Below are 22,111 nucleotides of genomic sequence, written 5' to 3' on the forward strand. Positions count from 1 at the left end.
AACATCAGAGCTGTTCTAGAGAAGCAGAGGTGGTCACTAGGGAAAGCACGCAAGCTTGATTACCACTATTTGTTCTGAGGGTCCCCGGGGGTTGGAGGAGGGTGGTGTTTGAGTCTCCCAGTAGACCATGGGAGCTGTACACAGGTCTTCAATAGAAAAGGGCTGGGGGAGCATTTTCCCACCATTATTTCACACAGATGAGAGGGCAGAGAAGCTCACAGTGAGCAGAAAGTTTGACCTCAATCTTTTCACCAAGAAAAACATTTATCTGTATATCTTTGATTCAACATTGAGATGGGGTGTGGTATGGATATTCAGACTCCAGAAGGAGAGAAACACAAACCACCAGTCGCTCTCAAGTACCACAGTGTGCTGATGGTCTATGCAAAATAAACAAATAAAGGAGAAAAAATGCACAACGCTGAAGCTGTGTCACTGACATCACTGTCTGACCCGCACATAAACAAAGCACAACGAAGCAGCAAAAAGATAAAGAACCACAGTCAACAAATCTCCTCACACTAAACTATAAACTCTACAGCACTGATCTCTCTTTCGTTGTGTTAACATGGTTATCCACATATAATGTGAGTGCTATAAATGTGCTTTTATAAATGCAGACTGAGCTGAAGTGATTTGTATTTGTGTTAGCTACCTTTTCTGAATTATTGTAATTGCTGTTTCAACTCTTCAGAAAGGCATTGTGTGTTGTGTGCTATCTGTGAAGGAATCTGAACTTCTAATAAAAACATCAATGGCCCTTTTGTATCTGAAGAAAAATGTATGTGACCCTGCCTGAAACCTTGAAAAATGATTCATGACCCTACCCTCTTGCACCATAGAGAAAAATGTTAAAAATAATCCATGCAAGGCCTGAGAAAGCAACTAGAAAGCTTGATAATTACAAAATAACTGCATGAAAAATGATATGTGTGAGAAACATGATACAAAACCATAATGGTCAAAAAGCAACATAACATTTTCATCAAAAGTCTCATCGACAGATCAGTGCTCTCCAAGTCTGTTTGTGTCAAACCAGCTGTGCAAGTATATTACAAAGCCTCAAATTGCCTTCTACAGTAGTTTTGAAGATGACAGCTTATCCCAATTTCTAATCAAAAAGCACACACCATCTCTCACTCTGAAATCTGAGAGAAAAAGAGCAGTGAAGATATATAATGTTGCCACGTGCTGCTACCCTCACTTCAAATGCTGCACTGATTACTGAGACAAACTGAACAGAGGCGACAAATACACAAAACTGAATTTATTCAAACCTGAAGATTGAGATTATAATATATATATATATATGATATGACCCTCCTCTGAACTGTTTTAAAAAATGCATGACCCTACGGGGCCAAAGTTAAACAGGGATGACCCTCCCCCAGATTCTTCAATATACCCCTTTTCATGAATTGCAAAAAGTCCCTAAGGCAAATATTTAACTGACATGGTCCAGACAGGTAGACTAGCTCATTTCTTGGCAGAGGCAACTTTAACCTCAACTGAGTATGCCTTTCTAATACCTGGTGCTCTATATTGCAGCCATCCCTCACTCCACAAATAGCCTGATCTAAAGACAAGGTCTCTATAATGAACAGAGAGGAAATGTTTGCACTGGCCCGTGGACAATCCTGCAGCCTGACGGAAATGAAGGAAAAACACTGCATAGATTCATGGGATTTGTTCACTGGTGAAGAAATGCACAATTTCAGAATGTTTGTGAGACTGGAAACCACCTACGTAGATCAAAGACACATCTGCACTTACTGTACTTGTATCACAAAATATCGCACAAACATTTCCGCTATTAAATTTAATTTAGCAAACATCCAATTTAAAACATTCTCCGCATTTCTCTGTTGGGATAGAGGATAAAATAAAACAGCATAGAATTCAGGTTACCTTTCTGACACTGGTTGGAGGTCCAGCAGCGATACTCTTGTTTGTTACTGAACGTTGTCTGTCGACACAGAGGGTTATCCTCCATGATGCCCGGGCAAAGGTTGTCACACTCCTTGGCCTTCTTATTCCCACTGATAATATTGTTGTTGAACTCAGAATCCATAATAAGAGACCAGTCCACTGAGTCCAGGTAGCAGAGCTCAGGGTTCTTTTCAATCCGGATGGCTCCCCGGGTGATGTTCCTCAGGTTGTACAGGCCGATATCCTTCAGGCTGGTCATCTCGTAGATCACCAGGGCGTAGTTGTAGAAGAGATTGCGCCCGCGGATGACACTCAGGTTTGGGAAGAGCACACTGAGGCTGTCCAGGCCCGAAACACGAAACAGCAGCAGGTAGTCGGTGATTACGGTCAGCTTTGGGAAGCTGAGGGAGCGGAAGACCTCCTGGTGGATGTTGTTGGTCTTGTCATTGATGAGGAGGATCTGCAGGTAGCCCTCCACCACCGTGCAGTTCTCCAGCCGCTTGAACTCGCTAATCTCATTTCTGATGTCGATACTCGGACCACAGACTGGAAGACACAGAGAGAAACACGAAGTTGCATTTTCTATCTTTCAATCAGGAAACATGTTATTTAAAACATTATACATATACAATAGAGAGTATTAAAGATTTATTTTACTTTTGTATTAGAAATGAATCTAAAAGAAGTGTTTGGTGGGGAATACAGCAATGCTGCGTTAGATCAGCATGTAGATCATTTTTGACAAAAGATTTTAATTATAATAATCTTCTTGAAGCATATAATCCTGTTAGTCAAGATAGTAAGGGTGGTGCTTTGCTGGCAACATGTCATACATACAAATAATACCGAGCGGTGTGCAGTGACAGGACATCATGTTTTTTCATTTACATTTACAAGTTAATGTTTGCTCTGACTGTTTTCTCCAAGTTGAGTGACGGCCTGCAGTCACACACGTTTTTATTGTAACAAAGGAGACATTATCATCAGGGTCAGCAACATTTTTAACACAGAGGTGACAAGGGAAATTGTTATTTAGTTGACGTTGAGGTTCACAAGTTAACATGTTGATACACCTCCTGTATCCGTCATATCAGATGCAAACCCTGCATTCCTCTGTAAAATGTTTTGTCTGTCACCTCAGATAACCCCAGCGCTTGAATAAGCCATTCCTCTGTACTCGGAAAACAACACTTGAAACCACATTGCCTGGAGCGTCCTCCAATACCACACACACTCTCTCTCACACACACACACACACACACACACATTAACAACAAAGACAATATTACTGATGAAAATCATCTCTCTCTTTAATTGTGCCTATCACTTACTACACCTGGGAATCAATGGTAGATGATATTCTCATCATGTGCCTGTCCGCTAATGCAGTGGTTTGTTATCTGATGTACCCACAGCCCTGTCAGATGAACTCAACTGCCCCTCATCAACACCATCCATCATGTTCCACATGTGCTCATTTAATTTAATGTTACACAGGATGTTATTTAACATCATTAATTATCGAAGTGGATAATGTTACCATACTTTTTTATACATTTGAACTGAAAATGTTTAAGTTGTTTTGGTCAAGTTTGCATTCAGAGAGTTTCAACCATTTATCCCTTGCTGTTGGCTATTTCAACTGTTTATCTATCACCTTTTAGCTATTTCAACTGCTTATCCATTACTTATCTATTTCAACTGTTTATACATTACTTTTAGCTATTTTAACTGTATATCCACTACTGTTAGTTATTTGAACTGTTTATCCGTCACTTTTCAGCTATTTCAACTGTTTAAATAGTTAGCCAAAGGTAATGGATAAACTGTTTATACATTACTTTTAACCAACTATGTAAGCTGTTTATCCATTACCTTCAGTTAACTATTTAAATTGTTTGTCTATTACTTTTAGCTATTTCAACTGTTTATCCATCACCTTTAGTCAACTATTTAAACTGTTTACCCATTATTTTTTTCTATTTAAACAATTTACCCACTACTTTTAGCTTTTTTGCCATTCATATATTGCCTTTAACTGTCTGTTTAAACTGTTAAACATGACTTTTAGCTATCTATTTTAGCCATTTATCCATTAGCCTACTTTTAGCTAACTGTTCTCTGCTCATTTGCTAACTAGCTTTCATGCACACTCAATCATTATACGTAGTGTTCTGGTAACAGCTCACTCAATATGTGGCTATATTTCGTAAATCAATTTCTTTTTTTACAAATTGGTTGAGTTACCCCACAATCTTTCCATGTACCCCCTAAGTACAGAAGTGCCCCCTGCAAAGTATTACTGGTTGGGAATCACTGATAATGCAGCCAAAAAGTTGAAAAGTTCTTCTGCAAAACCTAACAGATAAAAAACTTCTAAACTCCTAACTACGTTGAATATTTATGAAGCAATAAATTATTTATGTAATTACACAAGTGGCACATGTTGTAACTAACAGATTGCATATTATTTTGAACTGTGTTAAAGACAGTTCAACAATCAGCACAGGAAATGCCTTGACATATGAGCTCCTTGGTTAAACCTGTTATGTTCTTACAGAGGCTTAGGACGCCGTCGCCATGGGCAACACTGTCACAGGGCCTGTCCAATGAGACAGGCAGGCATGTTTTCAGTAAGAGTCTTTGATCCTTGTCAAAACACTGGGTAATGGCCCTAGGCCTTATGACAGTATCTGTGTTGACCTGCCTCTGCTTCCCTCTTCCCAGATTTTACGTGATGGTTTGGCCCCTCCCACTTCATTTAGGGATTGGTGTCACCTGCTTGGAGCCTTTATAAACTGGGTGATTCCAAAATGGCTCCCTCTCTCCCCCTCCTGAAAGGCTGGTGCTTTTCAGGTACCCAGTTTGGTTTTATTTGTGATTTGATTGTGTTTAGTATAGCCTTGGTTCATGTTACAAGTAGTTCAGGTTAGCACCTACAGTTTCATAGCACCCCACACCCATCCTTCACTACTGACTTTACAACCTCATAGTTTGCTTACATTGAGTTATTTTTGAATAAATTATTTGTTTAGTCAAGCTGTTACTGTGTGGACCTCCCTCCTTTGTTATGCTCCTGAATGAGCTTATGCTTCTCAACAAGCTGGGCATAACAAGTGGGGGCTCGTTCCATGTTGAACCTGAAAAACATCAAAATTTTAGGTGAGTTTGAGTAGTGTAATTGTGTTGGGATGCCCACAGTGACAGTTTCCTTATGTTCAAAGTTAAGCAGATAAGGTGCAGGGACAGTATAGTTCTCTATTAGACTTTCCAAATTTTATCAGACCGATTGGATCAAATTCTGATAATGAAACGAGTCATTTTGAAGGGGTTGTGTGATGCTCAAAACAATTTATCCACCGTCTTACAGCTGCAACAGTAGGTTAAGGCCAGTATCTACTGGCCATCGGGAATACTGGGACACATCTCGGTGGGCCATCAAAATATACATTTTTGGGCCAAAACATATCGGTTTATACCAGCCCTCTCTGTGTGCCTGTCATTTGGGGTGCACATGAGAGTGTGCTGCATGCCTGTGTCAGGCCGTATTCAGACCAAATCAGGTGTCATGGCGCACCACCACCGGGTTGAGCGGAGGTGTGGGTGTGTTTGTGCTCTAGAACGTAACCATTGTGACACAATCAGAAAATAAAGTTTTATTGATCTGATTCACCATCTTTCTCACCATCACGGCTCCCTCTCTTCATTCACTCTCTAGCACGCTCGACCACAGCTGCTCTCTTTCTCGCACACTGGTGCTCTCAGTTCTCTCTCTCTCTTTTTCTCGTCTTTTTAAAAATGAGACTGGCCCCCGACAGAAAAGTCTAACTGTCTTTTAACGTTATCAAATGAAGAGAAATGTTCTCCCCTCGTCCTACTAATGTCTTTGTACTCAGGCAATCACAGCTGAGTGCCCCCTTTACTCTCACTGCCAGAAGGGGGAGACAAAAGTCCCGCACTCCAGCTTTAAGGTGCATATAAGTTGTGTATCCAATGAGAATGGTGAGTGTGGGTTATGGAGTATACAGCTGGGTAGCTGTGCCATTTGTGCTGTCTGGCTGGAGCATTCATTGTGTCCCCCAGAAAGGCAGTAGCACCAGTCATCTCACAAGGAGAAGTTTCTGATTTCTGTTTTCAGGGGCATTTTATTTTTGTTTGTTGTTCATGCGGTTAGTAGCATTTGGCTCGGGAGCACCCTGTATATTAGCTGGGGCAATTTGTCTTCCCCAGTACAGACAATTTGTAGGTGCATAAGTACCCACCGCCAGTATGCACATGAAAACTAGGGTGCAGTTAGTCAGTTTGGGCTAGGCAGTTGGGGGGGGGGGCTCTGATGCCTGATTTTGTTCTTTTGGATGTGCTTAATGTATTTAACTCTGGCTGCGTAGTCAATCTGACAGTGTTAAACATGGATACTGAGCATTGTAATACTTTGGTCTCTGAATTTCTAAAAAAGACTGTCTCGTAGTACTTTAACTCAGTTTACAAAGGCAGATTTAGTAGAGTTGGCAGCATGTTTGAGCTGGTCAAAACCTGAAAAGTTGCCAGGCAAGGCTGAGCTAGGGGGCATTCTGGAGGGGCTAGCTGTATCTGCCAGGCTTTTGGAGGTAGTTCAGGCTCCAGTCGCTCCAGTGGTTTCAGAGCTTTTTGGTGGGACTTTGTCATTTGAACATTTGAGCATATGCAGCTAGAGAAGGAAAAGTAAAAATAGAGGAGAGATTACAGTTTGAGTTGGAGCAGGAGAGAATGAGGGTTGAGGTAGCATATGAAAGGGAGAGATTAAGAGTAGAGCAATTGAAACTGCACGAGTTACTAATGGCCATTTGTAGAGGACGTGAATCTATCGGTGTGTATACTGGTTTTGACGTTGCTGAAAGCTTACGGCTTCTGCCTGAATTTGATGGAGACCCGGACATATTTTTTGCATTGTTTGAGCGTGTGGCAGAGGTTAGAGAATGGCCGGACAGTCATAAAACTTTGATGTTGCAATGTGTTTTCTCAAGCAATGCCCAGAGAGCTTTTTCTGCCCTTAGTTCTGCTGAAAGTGGTGATTATGCTAAGGTTAAAGGTACAGTTCTAAAAGCATATGAACTAGTTCCTGAAGCATACAGGCAGACATTTACGAACTGGAAGAAAGGGAACAAAAGCAAACCCATGTTGAATTCGTGCAAGATATTTTGGCTCATTTCACTCGCTAGTGCTCTGCTTCTGAGGTAGACAATTATAAGGATTTGTGTGATTTAATTATGTTGGAACAGTTCAAGAGTTCATTGCCTGCCCACCTTGCTACTTATATCGATGAGAGAAAGGTGAAGACAGGATCTGTGGCTGTAGTCCTCGCTGATGAATATGCTTTAACACATGCTAGTGACTCAGAATTTGGTCAAGTCCACAGAGAAGGGCAACAGTGGGAGAATTTCAGGTTTTGGCCTGGTAAGTCTCTAGGGGTCACCCATGAGCCTGCTCATCTTGCGGTGAGGCACATTCCAGGGACAAATGTAAGGTTTGATCCAGCCAGGATATGTCATGCATGTAAAAACAAGGGACACTGGAGAGAGGAATGTACTATCAGTAAGGCTGGCCAAAAATCAGCCGATTCCAGTGTATATGTGAAGTCAGCTGGCATAGTGTCCTCTGCACTAAGCATTGATATGTCTGAATCTTCCCTTGAAGACTGCTCCATCTAAAAAGGTATAAATGAGATGCATGCACCTTTTCTCTCAGATGGTTTTGTGTCTTTGGATGGAAAGGACAAGATGCTTCTTATTATTTTGCAAGACACTGGGGCTATTGAGCGTTTCATTGTGGAGAGCACTTTGCCCTTTTCAACCTGTACTGCTACTGGTGAAAAATCTCCTGTACTTGGCATTAGGTTGGTTCCTCTGTGGGTTCCCTTGCATCATTGTCATCTCTTCTCTGATCTGGTATGTGGAGAGGTTGAAATGGGTGTCTGTCCCCAGCTGCCAATTCAAGACGTAGACATTATTCTCGGAATGACTTGGCTGTGGCAAGGGTTTGGAAAGATGGTCCACCGCTATTGTTCACCCTTACGGGAATCTGAGGAACCAGATGAGTGTGCTAAACAGCACCCTAAAGTTTTTTCTTCCTGTGCTGTGACACGGGCAAGGAGTAAAGCTAAGTCAGAGCAGTCTGAGGTGTCTGAACAGATCCAGCTTTCTCAGGCAGAAGACATTTCTGAGGGAAAGGAGCAGTTTAACTTGTTTGCTATCCTGTTGCCATCACTGTCTAGAGAAGAGTGTATTAAAGAGCAAGCTGCAGATCCCACAGTGAAATCCTTGTTTGAGTTGATCTATCCAGAAAGTGAGCTCAAGTGTGTTCCTAGTGTCTATTTTGTTAATGATGGATTGCTGTTTAGGAAGTGGGCTTGTGTAGTGTGTAGTGTGCAGGTACACAGTGCTGTTCAGATTGTGGTGCCCTCAAAATTTAGGGACCTTGTGTTGAGCAGATCACATGATGGAGTTGCAGGTCATTTTGGTAACAAGAAAACTTATGACAATGTCCCCCACCATTTCTGCTGGTCTCGTCTGAAAAGGGATGTAACAATGTATTGTGCAACTTGCAACACCTGTCAGTTAACTGAAAACCCTGACCAACAGATTAAACCAACTCCATTGTACCCGATTCCATTGGTTGAGAAGCTGTTTGAGTATCTGCTGCTTGATTGCGTGTGTCCACTTCCAGAGAGTAAGGCTGGGGATAAGTACTTATTGACAGTGATGTATAAAAGTACTCGCTATCCTGCTGCTTTCCCCTTGTGATCCATTTAAACCAAGCCAGACTACCTTTTTGACTACCTTTGGCATCCCAAAATTGGTGCAAACTGATCAGGGGAGTAATTTCATTTCTCACACCTTTTCCCAATTGGTAAAATGGCTAAGGGATAAACATCCTGAGTCTCAGGGAGCCCTTGAGCTTTCCTATTGTACTGAATTTTCTCAAGATTGGGAAGATGGCCTGCTGTGGTTGTTGTTTGCAATGCAGGAGGTGTCTGGACACACATTTCAGGGTCCACTAGCCATGTTGGGTGATGAGTTGAAAAATGCTGAGCTGCCTGATACTGTCTTGAACTAAGTAAATGATTTTTGCCATTGATTGCGTATTGCTTGTGCCACTGCTCACAAAAAACCTTAACTGTACACAAGAAAAAGTGAAGGAGGTTTTTGATTGCAAAACCAAAACCTGTCTATTTGAGACAAGCGATCAAGTTTTGGCTTCATTGCCTATGGTAGGTTCACCATTCCAGACAAAGTTTAATGGGCCTTACACAATAAAAAGCTGTATGTCAGACAGGGACTATTTAGTATACACACCAGAGAGGAAGTGCAGTGGTGTCATGTAAACTTATAGAAGCCCTATCATTCTGTTCATTCTGCCTCTGATGTAAAAGGTGACTCGCTTTCCACAGACAGTATCACAATGGAGCCTGTACGGTCAGTAACCACAGTTGGAGTTGTGCCTTCAGAAGATTTTGATGTTCCATCTGAGCCAATTCTAACAGGGAGATTCAACAATTCTGAGTACCTGACCTACCAACTTCTAAGCACCAGCTGCCCATAGGAAAACATAAGCAGATGGAAAAGGAGTACATGTTAGAACCTGGGACCAGCTTGCTCTAGCTGGGCATTTCCATGTCGGTTGGCAGATGAGACTGATGGGTCAGATAGATTTTACAGAATTCAGAAAGGTTAAGGCTGTCACCAAACCTGACTGTTATCCAATGCTTCATATGGAGAGCTGCACTGATCAGGTGGGAAATGCAAAATTTGTGACTAAGCTAGACCTTTTGAAAGGTTATTGGCAGGTGCCACTAACACCAAGAGCCAAGGAAATTTCATCTTTCATCACACCATGGGGGTTGTTTTCCTATTCTGTAATGCCTTTCAGGCTAAGACACACTCCAGCAACATTTCAGCACCTTATGAACAGGGTGTTAGCTGGTCTGACAGGGTGTGTAGCTTATTTGGATGATGTTCTTGTGTTCAGTGACACAAGGGAAGCTCATGTTCAACGTTTGCATGCAATGTTTGACAGACTGGCAGAAGCAAATTTAACTGTTAACCTAGCAAAATGTGAGTTTGTTAAAGCAACAGTGACCTATCTGGGTAAGGTTGTAGGCCAGAGTGAAGTTCATCTGGTGCAGGTTAAAGTAGAGGCGATTGATAAATAGCCTGTGCCAGCATCCAAAAAAGAATTGATGCGGTTCCTAGGGCTAATAGGGTATTACTGCGGTTTTTGCAATTTTTCCACTGTGGTGGCTCTGTTGACTAACCTCTTGAGTGAAAACACTCCTTTTGTCTGGTCTCCCTAATGTCAGCTGCTTTCACTTGTGTAAGAAAATTTACCTATTCTGCTTCTGTTCTTGCAGTTCCTGATTTTGACAAACCTTTTATGATACAGGTGGACGCAACTGAAATCGGTGCTGGGAATGTCCTCCTACAGGAAGGGGAAGGGGGAAGGGGGTGATGGCCCTAGGCTATTTGATAGTATCTGTATTGGCCTGCCTCTGCTTCCCTCTTTCCAGATTCTCCCTGATGGTCTGGCCCCTCCCATCTCATTGAGGTATTGGTGTCATCTGCTTGGAGCCTTTATAATCTGGGTGATTCCAAGATGCCCCCCCCCTCTCCCTCCTGGAAAGCTGGTGCCTTTCAGGTACCCAGTTTTGTTTTGTTTGAGTTTTGGTTGTATTTAGTTTAGCCTTGGTTCATGTTACAAATAGTTTAGATTAGCATCTACAGTTTTATAGCATCCAACATCCTTCCTTCACTACTGACTTTACACCTCATAGTTTGCTTACGTTGAGTCATATAAATTATTTGTTTACCTAAGCTGTTACTGTGTGGACCTCCCTCCTTTGTTATGCTCCTGAACAAGCTGGGCATAGCAACTGCCTAACCATGGCTAAGGATAAAACAATGAGCTAAATAATCAGACCAATAAAATGGGAAAATGCCTGCAGAAAATACACAGAAATGGCATTTGTGACCTCTCCTTCGCGTATTCAAACAGCTTGTGTACATATTCTCAAAAGGTCTTGTGTGTAAATTAAATCCACTTGTCTATGTTTGATGTTCTTTGTTCAAACTATTCTACCAAAAAAAGAAGCCGCATTGTTTATCAGGATAAATGAGCTATCTTTGCTCTTGTCAGGGTGTTTCACTTCTCCAAATTTAGAACGGAAATGATTACTCCAGTAGAAAATAGTATTTGCTTTCTACAATCAACACCAATGCCCCTGGGCTCCACTTGTGAGCCATCGAGCTGCATGTCTTCTTTGTTTCATTGAGAATTTTCTTCCAGCTTCTCCAGCAGCCGGAGAGAGAGGGAGGAGGGGTGGAGCCACTCAAATACAAAGACTAATTTGTTTGTTAGTAAAGAGAAACTCTAGGCCCCACTTCCTGATGAGGGCATTAATAAAATCAGGGGGTGTCTGGCCAGAGAACGGAGAGGGGGGGAAGGTGGGGGGGCAAAGAGATACTGTGGCAAGGGAGAGATAAGGTTTCTGCCCAGCATAGCTATCTGAGGCCAACTGGTGTAAAACCATGACAACAAGAAACCGCTATATGCATTAAATGTAAATCTGGGAGTTGTAAATGCCAAGAAGATATTCCTGTGTGTTCTATCTTTACCCAAAAATTGAATTACACTATAAAAATGTGGGGGAAAAAGGAAGTAAGAACAGAAAAAAAAATTAGGGTGGAGAATAAAAGAAAAAACTCCTTTGTGATTCCCTTGTTCTACTCATTAGGCATGTGAAGTACCAGGAATTCCAATAACCTCTTTGGAAAAGGATTGAGTAGGATGTTGCCTCAAACTAAGCCTCCAGGCTTCTGATTCTTGCCAGTCAATCCATTTGTTGTGAAGACAACAATGCTTGAATCAGGTTTAGATACCAAACCCTTTATTCATTGTTACATTAACAGGAAGAGGTGGAAACAAAATTAAAGAGCTGGCAATAATGACCTGGGAGTGATATGGATATTTCTGATCTGGCCGCAGAGGAGGGATAAGCCTGCATACATGTGTCTGTCTCTACCTCCTGCCTCTCTTTGCTCTTCACACTGCTGAGTAAACACACATATCTCCACAGTGTAATGGGATCCAATGGCTCATGTTTATGATTGATAAACCTTGCCCTGGCCCTCTGCTGAAATGTCATCATGCAAACACACACACAATTATTCATGACCCCTTTGTAAATCTGGGCAAATGAAGCCAAGGCTAATGGCCATGACTTCACATATAATCTGATCCTGTATGTAAATAAACCTAATCTCAGTTTTAGCTGACAAAAACATAACATTGAACAGTCTGGACTTTCAGACCACACGTCGTGCTGTTTATCAGAGGCCACGGACAGAGCATTCTGGGAAAACACATAATTGTATCCTTTTCCACACATCCAGCTGTAAACTCCGGGAAGTTATTAGGAAGATTCCTCTATCCCATGTTTAGTTTAAGGACAGTGTTTCTCAACTTTCTCTGACCTGTGGCACAGTTCTGGGGGCCTAAAACTGTCATGACCCCAGTAATTACAGAGCCGTCAAGGTGCAAGACTGCAACTAATAGTTATTTTCATTACTGATTATAATATAAAGGGAAAAGGAACACATAGAGGAAGAAGCGTGAAAATGTTTAGTATTCCTACTGGAGAAATTATTTTAACAGTCAATTCATGATCAAAATTCGCTTCCCAATTATTTATTTGTCCATTGAATTAATCATTAAACTGCTAATCTTTTTGGTACTTCGAGTATAATATATAGCACCGAGAGAGCTCCATGTATTTCTGTGGATTTTTTTTTTTTTTACAAGGTGCAATACCTTTTTTTCCAATTGAAATCATATTAAAACAAAGTGACTGAACACTGACAATTTCTGATTTATAAAGTATTTTAAATCTATCTATCCTTTATAAAAGTATACATCTTCTGCAAAAGACCCTGTTAAAATGTCATATTTTGGGTTGGATGTTATCCAACTTAAAAAAAAACCCATAAAGGCCAGGGTATTGAGTAGTGATATTTTTGTAATGCACAGTGAAGGTCAACAGATCTGTGAATTGTTTCTTAAATTAAATGTAATTGGATTTTCTAATTGAGTCTCACATTTAGCTCCAATTGATAGGCAATCACCAAGCACCTGCTTTTATTTAGAGGTATGTAGATGCCACATGGCAAAGAATTCACTCTGAAAAACTAAGACAAGCATCATATTTGGAATTTGTATTAATTCTGAACCGTTATACAAACTGTTATCACCAAAAATCTTCCACTAAACTCTAGTTGTAGTCAGAGCATTGAGGGAGCTGGTCACTGTGCGGTCATATCCCCTCACACCTGCCACATCAACTGGCTCTAATCCCCAGCATACTGGAAGTCATCTGACCGGCAGTCTGGTGGGCTGCTTCCCCTCAGTGGACTCTTACTTCAAACACTGTGGCTCAGATATCACCAAAACCCCAAACAGTAACACTACACTCCCCATCATAACAACTCTCACACAAAGTCCCCCCCTCCGTTAGAGGGGAGAGGAGGATTTACATGCTCACTCTAACCTGATCACTTTAAATAACTACATCAAGTTGACTGTTTGAATATAGCAAAATCTGGTTCAAAAAGACCTGTTTTTTATTAAATTATTTGTTTGATTAATGGCTGGAAAGATGCGTGGAAGCCTACAGGAAACTAAAAATAATAAGAGAAGGACAATGGAAGGACTATTATTGGTTTAATTTAAATAGTGATTATTTTATTGACTTCAACCATAAGTTGCAACATAAAATCCTTTTTTGGAGTCGCCCTAAAAATATTATTTCCTACAGCTGCTAGTAATGCCGTTGTTACACTCTGGCATATATGTAAATAAATAAAATCCATGAAAAAAAAGGTAAATTGAATTATGAAGCATAAATCAATGCTACACCAACCGTAAAAGCTTAGTGTGTAATCAGACAAAGGCATTTACATTGTTAGAATAATGGCTTTATCTGAAGATACACACAAATCTACCTGCTGTCTTTTATGACATTATTGCAATTTTATAACCGCCAGTGCTCTACAATCACATGCAGAAATAGCTTATTTGGAAACTTTTATTTGACCAAGTGATGACTGAATGATTGGCATGAAATAACACAAAGGTTTCCTGCTAAGATTCTGGAAACATCTCAGACAATAATCTTTGGCTGATGAATTCAGATACAGATACATTTTTTGATGAACAGCTTTCTACTGATACAACAAGCGCCATCCATTAGAAGAGCTAACATTTGCAATCATCTCGCAAATTATACAATACTCCACAGGCCATTAAACCGGCAGCCCATGATGATGTAGTATGTGCGGTTGGCCAGAGACTGCATTTGAGCAAATCCAATGACGGGCCACTTGAAATAAAGTGTTTAATTAAGCATTGTAAACCTCAGCTGGCAGCCTGAAGGAGCTGCAGGACAGCATTTGACTGGGCTCTCGCAAACTAGCCCAGTGACACACTTTCACATCCTTACACAGGGGCACGCCACTGACTCAGGCTGTCACGCTGGGTCCTGCTGCAGTATGCGGAGAGCTGCACAATAAACTCACGCCCGCACAAACACACTCGTACGCACACCATAGGGCCATGAACATTCGCTACACCTTCTCACCAGGGGTGAGGCAAGGCATTCCTGCATCCCGGAGTGGGGGAAGGGAAAGCATAGTGAGAAGAGAAGAGGGGCGGGGGTGTATATAACCATGCAGCCCTAGTCACAAGATGGAGTGGGGCACCTTGGAGTAGAGTGACAGCAGTCATATATGAGCCACTTGCTCCGTCACGACATGGAGCACAGTGCTGCAACATACCATACCCCAAAGGGAAAGGTAGGAGGGCTGCCTGTCAAACACAATGCTCGCTGACGTTTGATTATTTATGCCGCCATTCAAGTTTTCCGGAGCAACATGCCCTTTCATAAATAACTGAACAGGAACACTGGTGTGCCCTCATGGAACAGGACAGAGGGTGCCTGTACTCACACAACCCCTGCGCCAGTGTTGTTGGTGACATATCTATTTATAACTCTAATAGTAGTGGTGCCAAGTGATGAAGTTAAGCGAGGGGCGCATCAGTCCATACAGGAGACCGCTCGGTGTGAACAGCAAAAGCCAATTAAACAGTTCACACACTCTCTACTCTTCCAATCAACAAAACCAAGTCTGTTTCTCTGGCAAGTGTATTTTTGCACGTTCTATTTCCAAACACCAAGTCTCCATCTCCCTCATGCTCCCTCTCCCTTTCAGAGACTTGTTTGCTACATGCTTGGAAGCCATGGCATGGAAAGTTTACTGTGGTGAGAGTTAAAAGGGAGCTTAATTACATTTTATTGGTGTGGATAGATTATCAAAATGAACAGAGCAAAAAAAAAAAAAAAAAGTTTTCAACCCCTAATGGATATCTGTGATTTTCCATTGAGTGATGATAGAAGCTGGAAATTCTGACCCGCTACAGCCCAGTGAAGTAAACATCATCCCTGAGTGATAAACTGGTCCCTGTCTTGATATTCGCTGCGGTCTTTGTGTGTGAACTCTTTGTTCTGGAAGGACTGATGCATTATACACCACAGAGCGTCAAGATCTGAGAGCAACCACTTGTCTCCCAGCCCCCAGCTGCGTTCAAGGGTGTCTCACAAGCTCAGGAGGGTGCAAAGAAATAGAATAGAGGTCAGCCTCGTGTCTCCTTCCCATGTCAAGTTGTCTAAACCATCCCACGCACCCTCTCAGGAAACTGGCAAATTATTAAAAAAGGAAGTGACGTAAATGCCAAATGCACACAAACAAATCACGCCACCCATGCAAAGCAAAACCACAATCACAGTCTCTGTGTAAAGGGCTGGAGGTAGAAAGACGCACATTGTCAAGTTAACACATGACATATCTAATACTTCAAAGGATCTTTGATGTAGTGTTATCGTAGATGTATAAGAGTCATGATTATTGACAGAAGAGTTACGAACAATGTTTTGAACTAATACTCACTTTTCTGGTTATGTAAAGCACGTTCCTGTAGTTGTTTTAACTAGAAAACATCATAAAAAACTAATTAAATTATTTTTTTACTACTGTATGTTACATTAACAGAGAAAGCTTTACTAAAACACCCCTATAATACAGTTAATCTCAGCCCTAAAGTTTTTTTAAAGACAATTTCAGTGTATCTTTCGTCGGACACAGCGAATGTTACTGAAAAGCCAAATACATGATCAACAGCAGTTACAGAAAATAATTGTAATGATTATAATGACCAATGAAAAAGAGCATCAGCCCTCACTGATTCCATTTGTTCTGTTTAAGCATTGGCAGAAAGCTCTACTCTGCTCTGCTCTTCTATTACAATCGATTAGATAAGATTACTTAAGATTAGATGAGAAAAGCTTTAAATATGCTCACTGAAACATTATTAACTCATTCTAAATTGTAAACCATAAAAAAAACATTGAGATCACAACCAGGGCCATAAAATGGGTAAAAGCTTAAATCATATTACATGATGATACAGTAAGTACTTTGAAAAGTGCGTATAATTTCAGAAAATTCAATGAAGAATTATGAATATAGACATAGATTTTTAATAGCTGAAATTTAAATGCTGAAACACTAAAAGCCCAGCAGGGGAAATGAGTTTCAAAATGAAAAAATATATATAACAGTAATATCTGCTGTTTCAATGGGTTTATTTGCCTATATTTTACATTTACAGGCTATCATGACTAAGCTGAAAAGTTTTGCCATATTTTCTTGTACAATGTGCCAAACATTTTTTTGTTTTATCAGTGTAAAGTAGCATGGTGTTAATAATGGGTTGGAAACTCACCTGTATTTTAAAACTCACATTAATTTAAACCACATAATTGTAGCCTATACAACTCATACTTAGTATATGTAGCTGGACTTTTTTAAAACGGGGTCTGGAAGTGAAGAATGCAATTACGAAAATGTAAAAAAAAAACATTTTTTCCCCATCATGGTGACTGTTTACAATGATATTCGGCTGCGTGATGATATTTAAACCCTGTTCTTGTTTATTATGGCTGTTTGATCTTTTAAGAAGTAAAGATTAGTCTGGTTCAGGTTGTTCATGCGCAGCGACGCCATGCAAAATGGCCACATGGTCGTAGTAACCTTCAGCTCTGGTCCCTGGCTTCATCCTCTGCTTTCTGCATGTCTGACATGAAGATTATGGCGACATGTGTCTAATATCGCTCCTGGTTCCTGAATAAACAACACTGCTTCGTTACGTCAGGTGATATTGCGCTTAATAAAGCAGATTTTGGTTTATTGCGTTCACATATTGCAGGCAGCTACCACATGGTCTTCTTCAGCAAATATATATATATGTAATATAACAGTACACATCGGTGCACTACGAGCTCACCAGGTTTGTTGTATTGAATAACAAAGTCCTAACATACAGATATTCACTTGAAAGAAAAATATAATATAATTTTTTAGACGTTTTAGCACATTCACCTCAGCAGTCAGCTGCTTTACAAGAGGCTAAAATGGGCTATAATAATGTATTAAGGCCTTTTTATCCAATAAACTTTTACTAAATATTATTTTAAAAAAAATAATTAAAAAAAACACTTACCCTCTCCATATGTGGACCATATGCAGATGGAGACAGACAGCATCAGACCCCAAAACAAGGTCGGGCTACCCATGGGTTTGTCAGATCTCATGTTCCTGAACATTATTCACCTCTTTAAAAAAAAAATCAAAAGGCAAGGACAAAAAATGAAATAATATAATGAGGTTGTGGAAACCGGCTCTTAAAAAAATAGAGCGTTAATATGAAAAAAAGGAAAAATAAATGCGTCTGTAGCCCAAAAAAGGCTACTCTCTGGTAGCCTGCAAATGCGTGGCTGCTTGTCTACCAGGGCTTTCTCTAAAAATATTTATAAATATAAGTGTATGAAAACTAAAACAGGGAATTCCTTTGAAGAAGGAGAAAAACAGTTTGCTATTTTTGCCAATCACAAGATACTTTGACGTCGGCTGGTATGGCACACAAGCCAGTGATTTTACTGGATAAATGATGGTAATCCCCATCTTCAGTCTCCATCTCTTGAAAACAGCAGTGCGCGCACAGTGCGATCGGGCCTGGTAATGATAATAAAAATAACAGACTAGATGTTATTATTAGTGGCCTACAGGAATACCACCATAATAAATGAACGCCAGTGTCGCTCGCAAGAATCCCCCGTGTGAATGACTGTGTGTGAGGGGAGGAGGAGGAGGAGGAAGAGTAGGAGGAGGAGAAGGGGGGGGGGGGACGCGTCCAGATCCACAGGGGTGGTGGCTGCGAGGGTGAAAAATGAATGAAAAACCCTTTTTTGCCTATGCCATTCAGCCAGCACAAGCTTCCGATCTCCACCAAGCAGTCCTGTCCCGGAGAGAGAAGTCGTTATTCAAACCAATTTTCCAGCTCCTCCGATCGGACTTATCTTTGCCGTCAGTCGGGATTTGCAGCTGAAAGAAAATACCAGACTTGTGCCACGCAACAGAATGGGTCTCCAGCTCTCCAGCTAGACGACCTCGGCTAGGGTGGGAGGGAGAATATGTCCAAGGAGTTGCCCTTTAAGAGTGTTTCTTGTGTTTGCTTTTATCCTCATAAAAAAAGAGAGAGAGAGAAAAGAAAAACTCCCGTTGCGCGTAATATCCAGAGGCTGAAATCCTACGGTTCGCCCTCGGTTAAGCAGGCTGTGGGTCTCCGCTCCTCCGTGGATTCTCTGCTGTAAACAAGAGTCGGCTTCTCTCACACAGAAACACATAGTGCTACGGATAAGGTGGCCGGGAGCAGAGTGGAAAAACCGAACTGGATTTGGACCCAGGGATTCCCAAATACGTCTCACTTACACCCCAAAACAAAACGCGCACTAGAGCGCACACACAACACCGCGGGGCGTCTCTGGGAGCATGAAGAGGTTTAGGATATGTTGGTGCACCTTTACTCCAAGTTATACAACATATGTATTCCTCTTCTAGCAGAGGGAAATAAATCTGTTCTTAATTCTGCTGGGAACCCCCTGAATTGATCATATTTTTATTCCATAAGACAATAGTTCCAATTATTAAACCACAATCAAATTTTCTACATTTAGTAAGAGAGACTAAGCATGTAAAGCAATCTGTATTTCCTCACTTATTTCAGTTAAATCAGTGCAGGAGTCACAAGACGATTACCTGTAAGAAATAAGAAAATCTAAATTCTGCAACACAACATTTTATCTTTTTTTTCTCTTCTTCTGGCTTTGCTTTCCATCTTTCTATCTTTAGCAGTAGTGCTGACAGAAGTGGTATAAGTATTTTGTTAGCTTGTTTTGTTTACAGACTTACCTCCAAACACTCACAGCAACAGCTAAAATGTCCACTCCTAGCCCACACACACACACACACACACACACACACACACACCTACACATATACATCAACTTGCACCCATGCCACATCCTTTGGCTTTCCGAGAGTCCTTGTAATGCAGTGTTTGCCTCATTGTTTCATTGTTTGTTTTCCCAGATTTGTCTCAGTTAAGATACCAGTGTTTTGTCTTGCTTCACCAATTCACCAAAAAGCCAGTGTGTGTGTGTGTGTGTGTGTGTGTGTGTGTGTGTGTGTGTGTGTGTGTGTGTGTGTGTGTGTGTGTGAAATTCTGGATGGTTTTACTTCTTTGCATCTCTAAAAAAATATTTAAATGCAACAGTCTGAGAAGGAAGAATAGCTATGAAGTTGAACTGCTCAAATCTAACAAGGGGTCTCAAGTGGACATTGTTTTCTTTTAAGGAGTAACAAGCAAAAAAGGTTGTTACTGAAGGCAACAAGTTGTCTTTGTGGCAAAAAGTGAACCTGTAAGGGCCCTAAGATAGCTCCTGTAAGTTTTAGATCCAATGTTAAAGTCTTGTAGAGGGGACCTGTGTCAAAATCTAGTTTTAATGCCATTGATATTTCTGTTATGCTTACATGTACATATTGTTCAACAAATTAATATTCAACAATTATCAAACTGACACAGCAAACCTGTGGCAGTGCAGTATAAAGCAAAGGAAAACTCTGCACAATGTGTCGAGGGAACACGTGTCAAAACTGGGTTTCAGCTCATCAGCACAGTTAGACATTAGTTGAGGTAAAAATATAACAGTGTTGGGAAATGTACAAACTGTATCCAGACCATGCTGTCACGGCTGCTCACTGTTCACTGAGTAACTTTGTGTTTGTGAGGTTAATAATTACAGTTTTACAACAAATGTGTGAAAAGAATTTTGGTTTCATTTGTTGTCAAAACAGACGGAAGCATAAGCAAAAAAAACAAAAACAAAAATCCGTTTGAACAGTATACTATGTTTGTGTTTGTGTAAGACTTTATGCAGATTATAAAGGTGAAGATGCAACAAAAGTGAATCCTTTGCATTAATATTTTTTTATTATTAAGTATACTTTATTTCTTTTAGGTAGCAGAGACTGAAATGATGATGCAGTTAAACTACAGTTGAACTCTGGTGGTTGGACTTGAAACCGTGGGAGGGAAACAGTGACATAGAATTAAAAACTGTGTAAACAACTGTATCCCTCTTTTAAAAACAGCTGGTTTTAGAATGTAGCTACTATCTATTTAAAGTTTTATGTGTATGAGATATATGTATGGTTCTGAGACACCTACAGTTTTCTGGGATTCTTGACATAAAATTTGTAGAAAACTTCTATGTTTAATTACTTTTTAAATTGTAGATATGTCTTTTTACAGATCAGACAAATCAGTTTTGACTTCATCCCAAATTGGGATTTTTTAACTAAACTGTGCATCAGCACAGAGTGTAAAATAATCTATATAAGGTTCACTGGAAATAACTTTTACCATTCTTCATTTTTCATCTTTCTGTTAAGTTGATGTTTTTTAATAACAAATGGGAATCTTTCATTATTCTAACCATGAAATAATTATTTAAGGACTGCAGCATTTAGGGGAAAATAATTACACCCAACAATCAATCAAATTTTCTTTGATTACAAATAACTTTCTAAGATTTATTTGAACCATTTATTCCAAATTGATTATGTTAAGTGCTAGGGTTTCTGCCATTGTATTGTTGCCATTTAAAAGAGGAATATGTGCGTTTATCAAATTAAGTCCATCTAAAAGTGAATTATTTTTTATATAACAGGACTTAAATGATCAGAGCTACTTTCAAACATTCAGTACCATGAAGTGTATTTAGTGCACTGGAGCTGTACTATAGGTTACACTGCATACCATCGTCACAGGCCCAAAGTAAAACGTGACATGGAGCTTCAGTGAGGAGGGGGACTGTCAGCACCGCCTTCACCCTTCATTCATTGCGTACATGCAGCCGCCACAGCGCGCTGTGCGATGGGCGTCGCTGTTTATTCTGATCCTGGATGCAGTTTAATGTCAATGTCAAAAATCACAAGACACTCAGGTGCATTTTAACATGAGGGCCTTTTAAATGACATGAGGGATTAACATTCATGTCAGATGAGTGTCCTTCAGTTTATTGGTATGATTGAACTCAGTTGAATTATTACGTGAAGTTTCCCTTGTTATGATTTTTTCATAAAAACTACATTCAAATTGTGATTGTAATAATTTTGGATTACAAAAAGGATACTGAAAGGATGGTAATTGCATCATTGGAATAGATGAATTAAACAAATGACTTCGTGCTGTTATTAATTAAAACTGATTTGAAGCTTGTTAATATCTAAATCTGATAAGTTTGTGCAACGACGGAAGTAATCTTCGTCTGTCAACACGTGAAAAGAGCGAAAATTTGGCATTTGAGACATAAAGTATCCAGAAAAAATGTTCAAATAAAAAGAGAAACTTTACAGTTTATGTTGGGTTTCGTAAAACTCTCATTTGCCTGTACTGGAGTCGTCTGATATGAGCTGAGGTGAAGTATGTGGTAAATGAAGCATCTCCAACCAAGGTTATAAAAAAAAACAAAACATAAATAAAATAAAGGTAATGATAAGTGCTGCTAACTTTTATGTCATGTAATATTGGAGTTTAGTGAAGAGATTCAGTCTGGCTCAGACTACTTTTGGTCCTTTCAGTGTTAAAGTGTCGCCATCTGCTGCTGCAAAGGCGGCATTGCAGTTACATTATTGCTTAA

General features: G+C 40.3%; 1 protein-coding gene across 1 annotated transcript in view; it reads right to left on the bottom strand.

The window, feature by feature from the left end:
* The window catches only part of igf1ra (insulin-like growth factor 1a receptor), an 84,027-nt gene extending 65,221 nt beyond the window's left edge, over nucleotides 1-18,806 (bottom strand). The window contains exons 1-2 of the mRNA XM_042412160.1: nucleotides 17,572-18,806; nucleotides 1,909-2,475 (exon numbers count right to left, since the gene is read on the bottom strand). Coding sequence (XP_042268094.1) covers nucleotides 1,909-2,475; nucleotides 17,572-17,674 — 670 coding nt within the window. The 5' untranslated portion in view covers nucleotides 17,675-18,806. The remainder of the gene's footprint in view (nucleotides 1-1,908; nucleotides 2,476-17,571) is intronic.
* Between the last annotated feature and the right edge of the window lie 3,305 nt (nucleotides 18,807-22,111).

Source organism: Thunnus maccoyii, chromosome 5 (assembly GCF_910596095.1).
Source record: "Thunnus maccoyii chromosome 5, fThuMac1.1, whole genome shotgun sequence".
In the NCBI taxonomy this organism is placed as follows: Eukaryota; Metazoa; Chordata; class Actinopteri; order Scombriformes; family Scombridae; genus Thunnus; species Thunnus maccoyii.